At 39.6% G+C, this 17859-nt stretch overlaps 3 protein-coding genes across 5 annotated transcripts; 1 reads left to right on the forward strand and 2 right to left on the reverse strand.

Moving 5' to 3' along the window:
- Positions 1 to 280: 280 nt before the first annotated feature.
- On the reverse strand, positions 281 to 829 carry LOC138892560 (uncharacterized). Its single transcript, XM_070176296.1, has one exon. It carries the CDS (start codon positions 827 to 829, stop codon positions 281 to 283), a length of 549 nt encoding a protein of 182 aa, XP_070032397.1.
- Positions 830 to 8490: 7661 nt separating this feature from the next.
- On the forward strand, positions 8491 to 10322 carry LOC104119847 (ras-related protein Rab2BV-like). 2 transcript variants are annotated; one of them, XM_009631442.4, is made up of 3 exons: positions 8491 to 8689; positions 8835 to 9050; positions 9694 to 10322. In XM_009631442.4, exons 2-3 carry the CDS (start codon positions 8886 to 8888, stop codon positions 10171 to 10173), a joined length of 645 nt encoding a protein of 214 aa, XP_009629737.1. In that variant the 5' UTR covers positions 8491 to 8689; positions 8835 to 8885; the 3' UTR covers positions 10174 to 10322. The 2 variants fall into 2 exon arrangements, with proteins under 2 accessions (XP_009629737.1, XP_009629738.1); XM_009631443.4 differs by having other exon boundaries at positions 8492 to 8689; positions 8857 to 9050.
- Positions 10323 to 10414: 92 nt separating this feature from the next.
- On the reverse strand, positions 10415 to 16520 carry LOC104119846 (protein DA1-related 2-like). 2 transcript variants are annotated; one of them, XM_009631438.4, is made up of 12 exons: positions 16276 to 16520; positions 15967 to 16103; positions 14819 to 14906; positions 14523 to 14652; positions 13834 to 13954; positions 13601 to 13684; positions 12918 to 13037; positions 12617 to 12829; positions 12483 to 12545; positions 12250 to 12365; positions 11480 to 11538; positions 10415 to 11130 (listed from the first exon to the last, which is right to left on the reverse strand). In XM_009631438.4, exons 1-12 carry the CDS (start codon positions 16319 to 16321, stop codon positions 10811 to 10813), a joined length of 1497 nt encoding a protein of 498 aa, XP_009629733.1. In that variant the 5' UTR covers positions 16322 to 16520; the 3' UTR covers positions 10415 to 10810. The 2 variants fall into 2 exon arrangements, with proteins under 2 accessions (XP_009629733.1, XP_009629732.1); XM_009631437.4 differs by having other exon boundaries at positions 15967 to 16127; positions 16276 to 16519.
- Positions 16521 to 17859: the final 1339 nt, after the last annotated feature.

Here is a 17859-nt window from a genome sequence, read left to right on the forward strand (position 1 = left end):
CTGAAGGATGCACAGACATAGATGATCTTGTTGTTGAATTCGCTGGTTGTGCCATACCCCCAGAATCTCTATTTGGGCAATCTCGCATCATATGCCCCGGACGTTTACATGTATAACAAGTATCAGAACCGGCTCGGTATTGGCCCAAGTGTCCTCTACCACAGATGTCACACTGCGGTGAAAATGACCATATCTGCCCTGAACCTTGCTGTCGCTGCAAACCCGACGCCCGTGAGCTCTCACCTGGTCCTGACTGAGTATAACGGTCATACCTGTAACCCTATAACTGATGTCGCTGAGGCCTAGGTGGCCGTCCGAAATACTGGGGCCTATAACTACCCTGAGACTGCTCCTGAGACCTGACAAATCTCATCCTCTTATGCTGCCCTGACTCAGTCCTCTTCGTACCCTGCTGCCAATGCCTAACCCTTTCTATATTCTGGGCAAATTCCTGAATCCGGGAGATATCCATACTATCCTGCAATGCAGCGGTGGCACATGCCTCAGTCAACTCTAGGGCTAAACCAGCTATAAACCTGTGGATCCTGTCCTGCATAGTGGAAACTACGGATGGTGCATATCTGGCCAATGAGTAAAAACGGAGACTATACTCTCGAACACTCATATTGCCCTTCTTGAGGTCTAGAAACTGATCTACCCGAGCCTGTCGGATCTCCCGCGGTAAGTACTGGTCAAGGAAGGCATCTAAAAAATTCTCCCAACTAACTGGAGGTACATCACATACCCTGGACCTCTCCCATCCCTCGTACCAAAGGATGGCTATATCTCGGAGTTGAAAAACTGCTAACACAACTACCTCTTTCTCCATGGCATGCATAACCCAAAAGATCCTGTGAAGCTGATCTATCAAATCCTGCAGGTACTCCCTCTGATCTGTCCCCGTGAACTCTGGGGGACTCAAAGCAATAAACTCTCGGACCCTTGAACTCCCAGACCCCTCACAAGATCCTGCACTAGCGGATGCCCTAGCTTGTTGTTGGGTAGCTACCAACTGTGTCAACAAATGCACCGCACTCCTCAAGTCCTGATCTGATAGAAGGGGGGGCTGGATTTGTGGTCTCCCTAAGAATCTCCTCAGGTGGTGGAGGAGCCGGTAATGGCTGAGTAGGGGTCTCTCCCTGGGCCTCCGATTGGGCCTCATCTACTGGGGTACCCTGCTGGTCCCCTCCCCTACTGTTGTATCTCTCCTCTGACTAGCCGTAGTCTTCTTAGTCACCGTCATCTGTGCATGCAAACGCCAACACGTAAGTTTAACTCAAATTTCCTATAACTCAGTTCTATAGAACGATTTAGATTTGAAAGAAGGCTAACCAACTCTTAAATGCCCTGTAGTCCCCTGCTTATATAATGTGGTGCACAACATATCCATAAACAAGACCCTACTAGACACGGCTTATAGACTCCCTGGGACATAACTGCTCTGATACCACTTTTATCACGCCCCGAACCTTGGGGGAGGGGGCGAGACCGGCACCCGTTGCCTATGAAAACCAACGCTGACTAAACATCAATATAAAGCTGGGCCGGCAAGACCATCATAACGACTACAGCTGACAAACCAACAAAATATACATACAAGGCCTACAAGCCCAAGATACTGCTCTAACTGACAGGTTATGTCTACAAGCCTCTACTGATAGATGTACCGTGATCGGAACAAGGCCCCAACCTACCCATAATCTATATACATATATACACAAGATGTATACAAAACTTCTAGACCCAACAACTCCGAAGGACGTGGAGCTTACTGATAAAGCTGAACTCGGGCAACACCTACTGAGGAGGTCTACCCGCCTGTCTGTCTGAACCTGCACGCATGAAATGCAACGTCTCCAGGAAAAGGGATGTCAGTACGAAATAATGTACCGAGTATGCAAGGCAATAAAATAACTGAAAGTTGAAACTGAACTGATAATATAATAACTGAAAGTAACTGGGAGTCAAAGATGATCTGGAGATATACTTACCTCCTGATACTGACTCCACTCTATCAATATAGTATGTAACATAAATGTTCGTCCCTATAAGGCTCGGAATGTGTAACTGCTCTGTCATAGTAGGCTTGCTCATAGGCACTCCTCCATACCAGGCTCTGTATCTCAGCCATTCTGGGCTCGCGCAAAGGCACTCGACCATAGTAGGCTCAATATATAACTTACCATCTGATCAGAGGTTGCCTAATAGGGGCCTGCCCATCGATTATAGCTCGATGGTGGTGAAAATATGGCTATATATATATATATATATATATATATATATATATATATATATATATATATATATATATATATATATATATAGGCTCCAAGTGCCTGTCTCGCCCCCCAGGTTTGGGGCGTGACAGAGATTAACATCCCAAACCAATAGGTAGTGGAGATCGCTAGGAGATTGGAGGGTATGTGGGCCTAGGAGAGAGAGAGGAGAGGGAGGCCAAGAGGCCTCGAGATTCTGGCACATATAGTGGTGTTTGTGCCCCAATTGCAGCCCGTCATTGTAGAGGCTATGTGAGCCGTCCTATTTATTCAGCACTTCCAGCTTCCAGCAGTATTCCGGCTACTCCCAGGCCTCATGTTGCCCATTTTGCACCGCCACTGTCTAGAGCACATTCTGCACGGGGTAATTTCAATAGTCAGTCCAGCCGACCAGGCCCGAGCCAGTTCCAGCAGCCACTTCCTCTGAGAGCTTATTTTTAGTGTGGTGACGATCACCATAAGGTGAGGGACTGCCCCAGACTCAGGAGGGGTGCACCTCCACATACTACTCAGGCCCTACGTATTCCACAAGGCCCTTAGGCTTCTCAGGTCGTGGTTACCGCACCAATTGCCACTCCACCTGTACAGCTAGCTAGAGGTGGAGGTCGGGCAGGCAGAGGTCACCCTAGAGGGGGAGGCCAGGCCAGATGTTATGCTCTTCCTACTAGGACGGAGGCGATTACATCCGACTTAGTTATCACAAGTATTATTCCACTTTGTCATAGAGATGTATCAGTCTTATTTGATCCAGGCTCCACTTATTCCTATGTATCATCTTACTTTGCTCCATATTTGGGTGTATCTCATGCTTCTTTGAGTTCTCCTATCTATTTGTCCACGCCTATGGGAGATTCCATTGTTGTTGACTATGTGTATCAGTCGTGTTTAGTTTTTCTTGGTGGTTTTGAGACCAGAGCCAGCCTATTGTTGCTCAGTATGGTATATTTTGATGTTATATTGGGTATGGACTGGTTGTCGCCCTATCATGCTATTCTTGATTGTCACGTCAAGACGGTGACGTTGGCTATGCCAGGCTTGCCACGATTAGAGTAGAGAGGTACTTTGGATTATGTTCCTAGTAGGGTGGTGTCTTTCCTTAAGGCACAGTGGATTGTTGGGAAGGGGTGAGAGACATATCTAGCCTTTGTGAGATATTTTAGTGTTGATACTCCTATTGTTTAGTCAGTTTCGGTAGTGAGGGACTATCCATATGTGTTTCCAGCGGATCTTTCGAGCATGTCGCCCGATAGGGATATTGATTTTGGTATTGATCTATTGCCGGATCTATTCCACCATATCGTATGGCCCTAGTAGAGCTGAAAGAGTTAAAGGAGCAGTTGCAAGAGTTGATTGATAAGGGTTTCATTCTGCCCAGTGTATCACCTTGGGGTGCTCCAGTATTGTTTGTAAAGAAGAAGGATGGTTCGATGCGCATATGTATTCATTATTGACAGTTGAACAAGATTATAGTGAAGAATAAGTATCCATTACCACGCATTGATGACATATTTGATCAGCTACAGGGTGGCAGAGTATTCTCAACGATTGATTTCCAGTCGGGCTATCATTTGTTGAAGATTTGGGAGCCGCATATTCCGAAGACTGCCTTCAGGACTCGGTATGGTCATTATGAGTTCCTTGTGATGTCATTTGGGCTTACCAATGCCCCAGCAACATTCATGCACTTGATGAACAGTGTATTCCAACCCTATCTTGACTCATTCATCATTGTGTTTATTGACGACATCTTGGTGTACTCCCGGAGCCGGGAGGATCATGAGCAGCACCAGAGGACCATGCTCCAAACCTTGAGAGAAAAGAAGTATGCAAAATTTTCAAAGTGTGAATTCTGGCTTGATTCGATGGCATTTTCGGTTCATGTAGTGTCGAGTGATGGGATCAAGGTAGATCCGAAGAATATTGAAGGAGTGCAGAGTTGGCCCAGACCGTCTTCAACTACTGAGATTCGGAATTTTCTTGGTTTCTCATCTATTGCCATACATATGACCCGATTGACCCAGAAGGGTACACCGTTCAAGTGGACCGAGGAGTGTGAGGAGAGCTTTCAAAAGCTCAAGACGTCTTTGACTACAGTCCCCAGTGTTGGTGTTGCCTACGGGTTCGGGGTCTTACACTTTGTATTGCGATGCATTGCGTGTTGGCCTCGACGCGGTGTTGATGCAAGACGATAGGGTAATTGCCTACGCATCTAGACAACTAAAGGTACATAAAAAGAAATATCATGTCCACAACCTTGAGTTATCAGGTATTGTTCATGCCTTGAAGATTTGGCGGCACTATTTGCACGGTGTCTCTTATGAGGTGTATACCGAGCACCGGAGTCTACATCATCTGTTCAAACCAAAAGATCTTAACTTGCATCAGGATATAGTTAAAGTTGCTTAAGGACTATGATATCACCATTCTGTATGATCCCGGGAAGGCCAATGTGGTGGCCGATGCCTTGAGTCGTAAGGCGAAGAGCTTGGGCAGTTTAGCATATCTACCGGCAGATAAGACGCCATTGGCATTGGATGTTCAGGCCTTGGCCAACCAGTTTGTTAGATTGGATGGTTTGGAGCCGAGTCGAGTTTCGGCATGTGTGGTTTCTCGGTCTTCTCTATATGATCGTATCAGAGAGCGTCAGTATGACGATCCCCATCTACTTGTCTTCAAGGACACGGTTTAGCACGGCGATGCCAAGGAGGCTAATATTGGGGATGACGGTGTGTTACGGATGCTAGGCAGGTTATGTGTGCCCAATGTATATGGTTTGTGTGAGTTGATTCTTCAGGAGGCTCACAGTTCGTGGTACTCCAATCATCCGAGTGCCACTAAGATGTATCAGGACTTGAGGCATCACTATTGGTGGAGGCGGATGAAGAAAGACATAGTGGAGTATGTAGCTCGGTGCCTAAATTGTCAGCAAGTGAAGTATGAGCATCAACGGCAAGGTGGATTGCTTCAGAGGCTAGATATTCTAGAATGTAAATGGGAGCGGGTTCATATGGATTTTATTGTTGGGTTCCCATGGACTCAGAGGAAGTTCGATGCAGTATGGGTGATTGTGGATAGGTTGATCAAGTCGGCTCATTTCATTCTAGTGATGACTACTTATTCTTCAGAGCAGCTGGCTCAGGTCTATATTCGCGAGATCGTCAGAGTTCATGGCGTGTCGGTATCCATCATCTCTGACCGGGGTACGCAGTTTACATCGCGGTTCTGGTGGGTCGTACAATGTGAGTTTGGCATGCGGGTTGAGTTGAGTGCATCATTTCACTCTCAGATAGACGGACAGTCCGAGCATACTATTCATATACTGGAGGATATGCTCCGTGTGTTATCGGGGTCAGATTATTGTTAAGAAAGTTGGAATAGATTCATTATATCATTTGGGACTTGTGTACAAAATTTGGGGTTATTCCAGGTTCGCTAGACGTGGTTCAGCATGAATTTCGGAAGTTTGAAAACTGATTAGTTCATTAGGCTTGAATTGAGATGTGATTCATAGTCTTGATGTTATTTTGTGTGATTTGTGACCTCGAGTAGGTCCGTGTTATGTTTTGGTACTGGTTGGTATGTTTGGACGGGGTCCCGGGGGCCTCAAGAGTGTTTCGGATGAGTCTCGGATCATTTTGAGGTTTGTGGGCAGTTTTGGTCCGGTGTCTTTGCACCTCCGGGGTTTGGACCGCTGGTGCGAGACCGCACTTATAGGGTCGGAGAAGAGATTTTTTGGCTGGAAAGGTGAATCCACAGAAGTGGAGGGCTGCACGCAGAAGTGATTGTGCAAGAGCGATAACCCCACGAGTCTAAATATATAATTAATTTCAAGATCTAATATCAAATTGAGGTCAAAATCTCCAAAATTAGTGTTCATTAGTTCAAATCAAAAAATCAAATTTTACACTTTAAAATCCTAGATTTGGGGGTGAAAATCTAGGGGGAATAACGAAAATTAATCAAAACAATGTTAAAATCACTAATCTTGAAGTTGGGAAGGAAATTCTCTCTAAAATCGCCTCCTAACAAAGTCTAGATCTCAAAAATAGAATAAAATAGGCTAATATCGGAATCCTTCCCTTTAAAGCTAACTTCAAATATCACAATTGCGAACTCTTGTTTGTAAGATCGCAAAAGCGAACAAGTGCTCGCAATTGCGGACATCGTAAATGCGATCCAAGCTTTGGAATTGCGAAGCTCCCCTTACCAAGCCTCACAAATGCAAGGTGACATTCGCAAATACGAACCTCATATTTGCAAACTGTCGCAATTGAGGCAACAACACTAGCAATTGCAAGATTTACCAAAATAGCCTGAAATCAAAACTCACCCGAGCCCCCCGGACCCTATTCCAAAACATTCAAACAACTATAATAACCTTACACAATTTCGCTCGTAAGATCAAAACATCAAAACAACATCAAAAATCAAGAATCAAGCATCAAAATGCAAGAATTTCAAAAGTTCATAAACTCAAATTTCCAACTTTTAACTAGAAGCACTGAAATTATCTCGGATCAACCGGTACCCAAACCAAATGTACATACAAGTCCAAAATTATCATACGAACCTACCGGAATCGTCAACGTTTGAGGGTTGACTTATTCCGAAAAGAGGCAAGTATCTTGGTTAACCTTGATTTGAGTAAATTAGGTTGTAGTTGGGTCTATTTGCTACGTGCTTTATATGTTTAGGATGGCATATATGCAAGGTAACGAGTATATATACGTTTGTCATGGGTTAAGCATGCGGGTAGAGTTAGCCTTATTCATGAGTTGTTGTTTCATGTATTACTTCTTATTTGCTCTAAATAGTTCATGGAACTTCTTGATTATTCTTATTTATGCTAATAGTTACATTCTGGATTTGTTGAGACATTTCGATATTATGTTTCTTGAGATGTTGGCTCGGCTCTTGATGCAAAAGGATGGTTATCTCTCATGTAGTGTGTTATATTTAATCACTCTTCATGATGTTGTTATGCTTCCTATCTTGCTTGGTATTATTTTGTATATATGCTTGGTGAGGAAGAGTGAATTGCATGAAGGGTGTTTCCGTGTTTGTGAGGACGAGTGGTTATGCATAAAGGGTATTTTCGTACTTCTTAATATTATTGCTATTGCACAAAGGGTGTTTTCATGCTTCTTGACATTTTTATTATGATTATTATTGCTCGAAGGGTGTTTCCGTGCTTGATGAGGAAGAGTGTTAAAGGGTGTTTCTGTGCTAGTGAGGATGAGAGATAAATACACAAAGGGTATTGTCATGCTATTTTATTTATTATCTTTTACTCCTTGCTTCATTTATGCGGATTTGAGGACTTGGTTACGTTGTTTCACGGATATTGTTTATTCTCAGACTTGAATTGTTGTGAAAGGCTTGATTGTGTTATTTGAGAAGATACGATCATTGTTTCCCGTAATTGATTCTTTACTATTCCTCATATTTTTTCTTGCTATTACTCTTGTTATCTCCCTCATTAATTCTCTTGTTATATTACTTGTTATCTTATTTATTATTTCACTTATTGTCTTACTTGTTATTTCTCTAGTTATTGAACTGCACAGGTTTATAGAGTATGTATCTTGTCTTAGCCTCGTCACCACCTCATCGGGATTAGGCTTCACACTTACTGAGTACATGGGGTCGGTTGTACTTATACTAGACTTATTCATTTCTTGTGCAGATTCTGGCATATGATCTAGTGGTGCTGAGAGAGATAACTAGCTTGTTGATTTGAGGAGACTCGAGGTAGTGCTGCACTCTGCAAGCCTTGAAGTCACCTTTCCATTTTTCCTATTACTGATTATTTTATCGAACAATATTATTTATCATTTCAGACGCTATATTTAGTAAATCCTTAGATACTCATGCACTCAGTGACACCAATCCTGAAAAGTTATTAGATGGATGTTTTGGCTTTAGACTCGTTATGTAGTTTTGAGTTTACTCTTTAATATGAATATGTTGTTTTATGTTAGTCTTAATATTCTTTTATTATTATTTAGTGCCGGCTTACCTAGTAAGTGTTGTTTGGTGCCATCACGACCCCTTAGTTGGGAATTTGGGCCGTGACCCATATTTTCTGAAAATAATGAGTATTCAAAATGAAAATTATATTTTTAAATTTTTTGAAGAGAATGAATGTTGGTTAGTCTCTTGGATATTCAAGAAAATAGAAGAAAGAAAACATACTTGAGCCCAAAAGAGAAGATTAATAATACGACGTGGGAAGATGTATTGGCTATAGCCATTCAAGTTCCTGTTTGTTCGGCTATATTTTTATTCATTTGGATTCAGGACATTTCCAGAAGTTTTGATCTCCTGCTCTTTCTTTTCAAAACCAATGGTGCTTAGCAGTTCTGATTATTTGAAAGTTGTATTTTTCGTGGACAATTTAACCTATAACCTTGGTGAGTTTTCTTTCTCCTCTTTCTGTTGAAATTTCTTTCTAGTCTTGACGTTAGAACCTGCAAAATTTGGTGATTCCTGTTTGAAAATTCCTTTGATTTCGTAAGATCATAGCGATGATAGCGTTGTTTAAATAATGTCATCCAGATTTGGGCATTTGCTTTGATAGGTGAATGTGGTGCCTAGAGGGAAGTAGAAATGGCGTACAAGGTGGATCATGAGTACGATTATTTATTCAAGATTGTTTTGATTGGAGATTCAGGTGTCGGAAAATCTAACATTCTTTCCAGATTTACGCGAAATGAATTCTGTTTGGAGTCTAAATCCACCATTGGCGTCGAATTTGCAACTAGGACACTTCAGGTTAGTTTCCAATTCTCCAAGTTCCATGCATTTTTAAACCTTACACAGCGTATATATCATGGATTAAGATTTGATTATGTGCAATTACATTTGATCCATGCAATGTGGCACAAATTTTAGAAACTGCCTTTTGAACTTTGTAGTAAAGATCTTGTCAAATTCCAAATATCCGTTTCATTTTATATGCCACTGTTTGACTAGCAATGAAATTTGAGAAAGAAAGAAGAAAACACGCTTGGCACATATCTTACAACTTGTGGTTATAAAGGTATTTGACTATAAGAGCATGTTATTAAGAATAAATGAGAAGTTTAAAATTATAAGAGTTTGTAAAAATAGAAAGGTGCTTATAAACTAATTCTACTTATCCTGGGGTAAAGTCTGCGTACACTCTACCCTCCCCAGACCCCACTTGTGGGATCCTACTGGGTTGTTGTTGTCTCTATAACATCTAAGACAAGCAAAAAAAAAAAGAACTGGGAAATGTACAATATAGTGTGTATGTAGTAAACTAGTTATAGACTGCATCTTGCTTCTATATTTTGCTAATTAGTCTACCACTATTATGCTTAATTAATAAAGGATGACCGAGCTGCCTTAAACATGAATTGATGTTTTGAGAAACGTGCATTGCATGGCGCAGGTAGAAGGCAAGACAGTAAAGGCACAAATATGGGACACAGCAGGGCAAGAAAGGTACAGAGCAATAACAAGTGCTTATTACAGAGGAGCCGTGGGAGCACTTTTAGTTTATGACATAACAAAAAGACAAACTTTTGAAAACGTGCACCGATGGCTTCGCGAGCTCAGGGACCATGCTGACTCCAACATTGTCATAATGATGGCTGGAAACAAGTCGGATTTGAACCATCTTCGAGCTGTTCCAGAGCAAGACGCAAGGCTCTTGGCCGAGAAAGAAGGGTTGTCATTTCTTGAAACCTCTGCATTGGAAGCTTTAAATGTTGAGAAGGCGTTCCAGACGATTTTGTTGGATATTTATCAGATAATGAGCAGGAAAGCGTTAGCAGCTCAAGAGGCAGGTGCTATTCCTGGTCAAGGAACTGTTATTAAGGTTGGAGAGAATTCTGGAAACTCCAACAAGAGACCATGTTGTTCTAACTAAAAAGTGGGCTTTCTTTTTTGTTGTATTGTATTATATAAGAGTAGATTTATATGTGTGATGATCGGCGTTGTGTGTGTAAGAGTTGAATTGAGGAATGACATATAGGAATCTTATGCTGCGTAAAATAAATACAGGTAAACTTTTCATAATATGTTTTAACATTTTGATTAATTGCAGTATGAAAGATTTTTGCTGTAGTAGCTTATAACTCAAGTGAAGGTCCTGATGGACAAGCAATCAGGACAAGCAATCAGTTTTCTCTGTACGACTCACATAATGTTTACTGACGTTAGGGGAATACATCTGAAGCTAATCGGTTGCTTCTTAATCCTGTATTTCAATGTGGTCAATATTTCTAGTATTTTCACTCAAAAAGTAAAACAAATGAATTACATCTTATTGACATCATGCAGAGCGTAAAAGCTTTTTAAGGACAATTAAGAAGTGGTTCTTCTATTTTTCATTGTGGCATATACTTCTCTTTGGGACTGAGCATCCACAGATGAATCCCATAAAAAATGAGGGGAGCAAATCCAGCTTTGCAAGATCAATGAGCAGTCAATTCAATGACTTCTGAATTGCCATACAGCAGAAGAGACCTTCAACAGCCACGGCCAGAGATGTTACAATGATGGTATCATAAAGGAAAACTTCCTGTGAGGTAAATGTGATCCAATGTACGTCTTAAACCATACTTATTCACGGCTTCATTAGCAGCTCTAAATCCTCCACCATATGCTGGAGAAGTATCATGGGCAATCTGGTGCATGAAAAACTCACCCAGCTTATTCTCTACTCCAGACTTAACACCTTTCTTGGATAATGACAATGACGAGGATGAAGCAGTTGACGTCGATGGCATTTCTCTGGATACAGGCATTACCTCTGATTCCAACCACATGTAGGAAAGCATTTGGCAAATTCCTTCTTCTACCTCAAGGCTGAGATTACGGAATCCTGCAAATTCCGAACAAGGTAACTTTTCTCAAGTAATCAGGTTCAAACTTATATTAGCTGCAGAGGCTAATCCAGGATCTAGAGTTAGTGGATTCAGAATGAATGTGATCTTATTTTATGTATTACACGTTTTAAATGTTTTTTGCACATATATTGACAGTTTGCGCCAAAAGCAATTAGTTTAGTTGAACTCATAGAAACCGCTCTAATGATTAGCTGGTATCAAGCATCATGAGAGTTTGATGGTGAAGCATCTGGCTATCTTGTTATCTTTATTTTCTTGAAGATTTTATACATCTCCAGAATCTGCTGCAAGCCAATGTAGATAGAAATTCAGGATCAAAATTACCTTTTAGACGTAACCACGCATGCATCAGTTCATGAGCAAGAATGGCACCAGTAAGTAGTCTGCAGATAAAGAGATATTGTCAGTCTATCTGGCCTTACATAATCTTTTTAGAAAGCATCTTCACTGTTAAACAAGGGTTACAAATATACAAAACAAAAACATAGTCAATAGGATATGCCAGGAATATCCCAAGAACAGTGTGTCTGTTTCACTTGACTGGTTATTTAGGAGTGATTTCTTTTCTCACATATGAACTCTTCTTTCTTGTCATCACTTTAAAATGTAGATTATTTACCTTTCCACTCTTCTTCTAGAAGAACACTAACTCGATACATGATAAAACACATTAAAGACATTCTTTTGGTTCATTTAGAAACTCTATCTCATATAGGCAAACCCAACTTGTTGAGGATTAAGGCGTAGTTGTGGCTGTTGTTATTTGGAAACTCTACCTCCTCTTTTTTAGAGACTAAAATGTTTAATTTGGTGTAATATCACGTTGGAATATAGAAATGGAATTAATGTTGGCACTTTGAAGGTATATGTGTGTGAAGAGAGCAAGCTACCTTCATAGACGCTGAATTGAAAAAGTTAATTGAATATCATAATAAGTTTGCTTTCTTTAATTCCTTATCCTTTGAGTTGATTCCTTCTCCTCTCGTCTTGTTTGGAGAGGAGGCTGCACCACATTCCACGTAACACTTTTCGCTCTTTTGACAATTACGTTAGAATAAAATAACTGAAAGTAATTAACACAAAGAAAAAGTTACCTTGGGAGGCCAAACAACACTAGAATAGCTGTAACTTCACATTTTCTAGTTAGCTTCTGAGGATGTGTTCTGATTCCTACTACTTCACGACCACCCATTCTTGGCCTTTTGAGTATCTGGACATATGTTCAATAAGATGTCATAGCTCGTCTTGCACGTTTCAATAGGTTACCTAGAGATTTGACAGTTCTAATCTAAATTGAAAATTGATTTCAAGTAAATGAAGAGCTTACACTGGTGACTGTCTGCTCTTCTGATAGGCATAGACCTCTCGTTTCAGGCATATGATGAAAACCCTAAAAACAATTACAGTCAGAAATTTTCCAGACTAAAGAACAGAAAAACTACATTATGAAGTCACTCTTACATGCTTTTCCCCTTCAATGGCTTCATTAAGTGCTTGTCTTTCAACGAGAAGCATAGGAACTTGCTGGTCTATTTTCATGTTCATGCCTTCATAATAGTCTCTGATTGAATGGTAAAGCGGTTGGCAGTCCCCGGTATCCATGATAGCAGATTCCATGCACTCTAAACATAAGCTCCTACTGTCCCCAAGCGATAAATATCTTGCATTCCACGGCTTAAGAAGATAAGAACAATATCAGCGTGAAGCATATTAGTTGAACGATAGGTGATCCAACATGTTTGATTTCCGCTGATAACCATACCTCCAGACGTTCACAACTACAGCATCGTTTTGTGACATCACTCTCATGTGAAGGACAATATTTCTGAGACCAAAACGGGTGGCACCTATACTCAATCAAGCCTGCTGCATTTGTTGGGATCTGAAAATGAAATGGTGGATCGTAAAATAAACTACTCCATGAGGGATTAAACAGTGAGAAATGATAGTCCTTTCAATGTTTGTCTGTAAGTATATTTGAAATTTCATGTAATATTTCCAATACTTAAACTGCTTCACCAAAAGATAGGATGCAATTTTTAGTGACCACACAAAAAATGGCACCATAAGCTGGTTTCTAATCAGACCAAAAGTATTGCAGAACAATTTGACAAAAGATAATCCATGTAAAACATCTCTTTAGGCTGGTGAACTAGACAACACTTTTACTCAAACACGAAAACAGAATGCATCAATAGACATAATAATGACAGCAAGTGATGATTTAGATCGATGACAATCTACGGGCACTTCAACAATCATATGCATTTTTCTGTTTGACTCTCTATGGATTTGTAAGAGCAAGAATCAGTATTATCCTAACAGAACATGTAGGAGAAGCTTATATCTGCAGATGCAGTCAAGATTAAAACCTTGAAATGTAAATTGGATTTGTGATGAGCAATTTCCATTAACCAACTACATGAAGAAGCACCATGTCCTTACAAATTGGTGGCAAACTTCACATTTGGGGTGAGTCATTTCCCTGAAGCATGATTTGTGATAATAATTGTTCCCTGACAAAGAAAACTTGAATCAACAAAGAAACCAATGAGCTAAACACAAGAAAAGTTTCAAAACCATTAGGTCAATTGAAATTACAAGTTTAATTCAAATTTCTTTTATTTCTTTTGGGAGAAAGATTGAGTGATAGTTAGAGAGAAAGGACAAGAATGTACCTCATATTCAGTAATTGGATAACCACAAGCACGACAAAGAAAGCAATCCGGATGAAAGAAAGTTCCCATGCATCCCAAATAATTGCCAGAGCCAATATCCCCATGGCAGCCACTACATATTCTGCAAATTATAAATATGCATATAAGACATAATTATACTCCATGATGGTATATGTTCATCCGAAACAATCAGCAGTTTTCAACAGATATTCCTTCAATACTTTAAAACTACCAAGGCGTATCTGCTTGTGAACACGAAAATTTGTTTGGATGTGCATATTAATTCAGGTCTTAAATTTGAATTTTGTTCATTCTCCATTTTTCAACCAAAGACAGATTGAAGTTTTCATCTATAATAGGTATTAGCATGCGACAGTTTCCATTTTCAGATAACGCCTTTCTCAGTAACACATCTTGAATTTGATGCCCCATGAATTTACCACTCTAAAAGGCAGCCTTCTATGAAATAGATAAATAAATACTATGAAGCAGCAATCTTTCTTCATGTCTTTGATCCTTTTTTTTTATTTTTTATAAGTAAATACAAAAGAAACTGGGCCTCATGCTACACTTCTTTGGGATAGAAAGCTGCTTGAACTTTAGAGGTAGCTTCAAAGAGGGATTGATTAATTAAGCTGAATTTCAAATGACACAATGCACAAGAGGATATCTCAACAAAATCCAATTACCTATAACTTCTGGGATTATATTCCCAAGGTGCATATAAAGGAGCATAAGGAGGCGGATATGACGATGAAGTAAGGTCATGGTTAAGTGAACTTCCTAGATCTTCATCATTGTCAGTCCTACATTTGTATCCTGCAAAGCACACAACTGTCAGTCTTAACCTCAAAAGAGTGAAATTAGTCATATATAATAAGCCAATAGAGAACTGAACAAGGTAAATAGATCTCTGGAGGATAAGAACAAGGAATAGTAACTCTATAGACTTGAAAATATACAAATAAAAACTTTTAATTTCCACCTGGTCTTTTCAAATCTTCGGCCAAAGATAATGCAGTTGCATTTTGGTCTAGTTCCTCTTTTTCTGTACTAGCCCTAGAGCGATCATCCTGTTGAACTTTAAAATTGTGTTAAGAAACATTCAATCAGAGGAGCATGAAATACAATTTAAAACGACAGAACAAAATTCAGGAACAGATAGCTATGAGTAAATCAGTCAGATGTTAGAAAGGATAGAGCAAAAAGCTGAGTCATGAGTGGTAGAATTTAACTTCTGAAGCAGCCAAAATTCCTGCCCTTGGAACAAATAGTCCAGCTGAAACATACAAGTTTTACTAGGCCAACATCGAATGTTGGCTCATTTCTTGGTGAACAAAGAGATGTTTTGAAAGAAAGATGTGCAACAGCTTTTGCGAAGCTTAATCCCTTATTGCTACTTGACATATCTTACTTAGTAAAGCAACCTTTAGTGGTAGTCGTAGGATAATGATTTATGAATCATCAGTTTTACAGGTCATATCCAATTTGGACTGTTGTTGCAATGAGAAACTTCAATGTGCTAGAAATGGTACAATTTGAACAAATATACCAAGTAATAGTGCTATGTCCCAGTCTCAGAAATGGGAACAGTTGGCAAACCATACCTGGGATATCTTTTTTAGACAGGAAGGATGTCAACTATACTCCTAATAATTATGTTGGTTATAAACTTAAATCTCAAAGATCAAAGCAGCAAATGAAATTGTTAGGAAGTTTTTTCTTTTTCTTTTTATAACAGAGAAAACCTTGAGGGTCAATGGCACATCTTTTGGAAACTTGGTTGATAATGGGTCCATTTCTCTACCATTTTCCACTTAAATAACAGGTACAGAGTTCGAACCCCTGACTTGCGCCTAATTAGGTAGGCATTACCTCTCTGTCCACATTTCACTTTGCAGGAAATTGCAGTTTTTTTTTTCTTTTTCAGAATGGTAGACACTGGTACAGCAAGCTTGTGTAAGGAGCCTAGCTCTGCAACCCCCAAGCCCCCACTCTCCCAAATGACAAATGGGAGGAATCCCTTGACAATTCATTTATTTCTTTATTAATCCACTAGCTCATTCAAAAATAATGCACCTTGAGAGTATGTATATAAACTCTGAATTTAAAATGAAAAGTTAAAAAAATTACCAATGATCTGACTGGAGCGCGCGAAACCATATTTTCATCTTCTAGAAACTGGGGTTGACGTCCACGTTGCGATCCCCTATTACATGACCCACCCTTGAAAATCTTAGTCAGCCATTTCATAACCTTTGGCTTTCTCTCTGCGTATGAAGAAACAAACTGACCTGCTTTAAACCCCATAAGAATATCAACAACAACAAAAAAAAAACTCGAGTTTTTTTTACATAAAAATAAACCAAGATTCAATGTATACTCAAAAGGGTATATGTTAAATAGCAAAAAAGTCAAGTCTAGGAACTTTTGAAACATTACCATATATGCATGGCTGAGAAAAATGGTTGATATTTGAAGAAGACATGGCAAGAATTAAGGTGGCGACAAATTGTGTGTATTGAGAGAGGCAGATAGAGAGAGAATGGTAATGTAATGGAACAGAACAGAAGGTGGAGGAGAGAGAAGAAGAATGGCATGATTGATAAAAGGGTACGTAAGTTACAAGAGAAAGAAGAGAATATTTGCGAGAGAAAGAGATTCTTGGCTTGGGAGAAAGAAATAAAGGCTGGGGAGAATCTGCTAAGGCGGATCGTGATGGAAAGGGAAGGAGAAAGGCAAAGATAAACTGGCATGCAGTTTATATTTTGAACGGCTCAGAAATGGAGTATGAGTGAAGCCTTAAGAGAACCCATATACATGAAATATGAAATTCTCAACATTCAAGAATGTCTCTTCCTGTTAGAATTTTCGAAAGTTGGATGCCGGGGAAAAGGATGTGCTTTTTACAAGTGCGATTTCTTTTCTTTAAACTAACTCCTTGGTCTCAAATTGGTGATCATTTTAGGGGTCGTTTCGTTAGTTGTATTAAAATAATAGTTAATCTCAGTATAAAATTTCCCCAAAATGATACAGTGTTTAGTAATTCAACCAAACGCTGGATAATCTCGTATCTAATTCCGAAATTATTATTCCATATTCCATCAACCAAACAACCTCTCAATTTTTTTTTTATTTTGTAAATTTTATCTATTTATCCTCTTTTCCCGAAGAATGCCGTTAATCGTAGAGAAGGTGAAAGATATTTTTGACATTATTACCAATTCATGTTATAGGACCCCTTTGTTTCAAGACTTACTCACTGTTAATGGAAGAAACGTCAAATATTCAAAAACATTACAAAATCAGACGACAACATTTGTGAATGCTTACTTGAGGCAGTTCTCTTCAAAATACCACCACCTCTTCAAAATTTGTTTGCAACTATATTGATGCATTATAATCCAAGTGTAACGACCCGACCGGTCGTTTCGAGCATTTGCACTTCGTTCGATAGTTTGAGAGCATGAGTAGCTTTGTATGATGTATTATGACTTATGTGATTTGTCGGTTTTGGTTTTCAATTTATTCGGAATCGATTTGGAAAAATAAATTTCATGATTTAAGCTTTAAGTTGGAAGAGTTAACCAAGTTTGGCTTTTGTGAATTTGACCCCGGAACGAAATTTTGAGGGCTCCGTTAGGTCCGGATGGTGATTTTGGACTTGGGCATATGCCCGGATTTGCATTTGGTTATTTCTAGAAGGATTCGGCGCTAATTGGCGAAAGTTGAAAATTTGAAGGTTTGAAAAGTTCATAAGTTTGACCGGGAGTTGACTTTGTGGATAGCGGATTCGGATTGTGGTTCCGTAAATTGAAATAGTTTCGTTGTGTTATTTCGGACTTGTGTGCAAAATTTGCAAAATATGTTTCGGTGCGAGTTTTGAAAATTGAAAGTTGAAAGTTCATTCAAGTTTGAATTTAGGTGCGATTCATCATTTCGATATTGTTATGTTTAATTTGAGACATCAAGTAAGTCTGTGTTATGTTACGGGACTCATTGGTATATTCGGACGAGGTCTCGAGT

Source organism: Nicotiana tomentosiformis, chromosome 5 (assembly GCF_000390325.3).
Source record: "Nicotiana tomentosiformis chromosome 5, ASM39032v3, whole genome shotgun sequence".
NCBI lineage: Eukaryota > Viridiplantae > Streptophyta > Magnoliopsida > Solanales > Solanaceae > Nicotiana > Nicotiana tomentosiformis.

What these genes read in the sequence shown, in the direction of transcription:
- LOC138892560 (XM_070176296.1), bottom strand. Translation starts at nt 829, where the DNA reads ATGGAGAAAGAGGTAGTTGTGTTAGCAGTTTTTCAACTCCGAGATATA.
- LOC104119847 (XM_009631442.4), top strand. Translation starts at nt 8,886, where the DNA reads ATGGCGTACAAGGTGGATCATGAGTACGATTATTTATTCAAGATTGTT. An exon ending in TTGCAACTAGGACACTTCAG is followed by an intron (nt 9,051 to 9,693) that starts GTTAGTTTCCAA and finishes TGCATGGCGCAG; the next exon opens with GTAGAAGGCAAGACAGTAAA.
- LOC104119846 (XM_009631437.4), bottom strand. Translation starts at nt 16,321, where the DNA reads ATGTCTTCTTCAAATATCAACCATTTTTCTCAGCCATGCATATATG. An exon ending in CGAAGATTTGAAAAGACCAG is followed by an intron (nt 14,653 to 14,818) that starts GTGGAAATTAAA and finishes TGTGCTTTGCAG; the next exon opens with GATACAAATGTAGGACTGAC. An exon ending in GTGAAGTTTGCCACCAATTT is followed by an intron (nt 13,038 to 13,600) that starts GTAAGGACATGG and finishes TTTCATTTTCAG; the next exon opens with ATCCCAACAAATGCAGCAGG.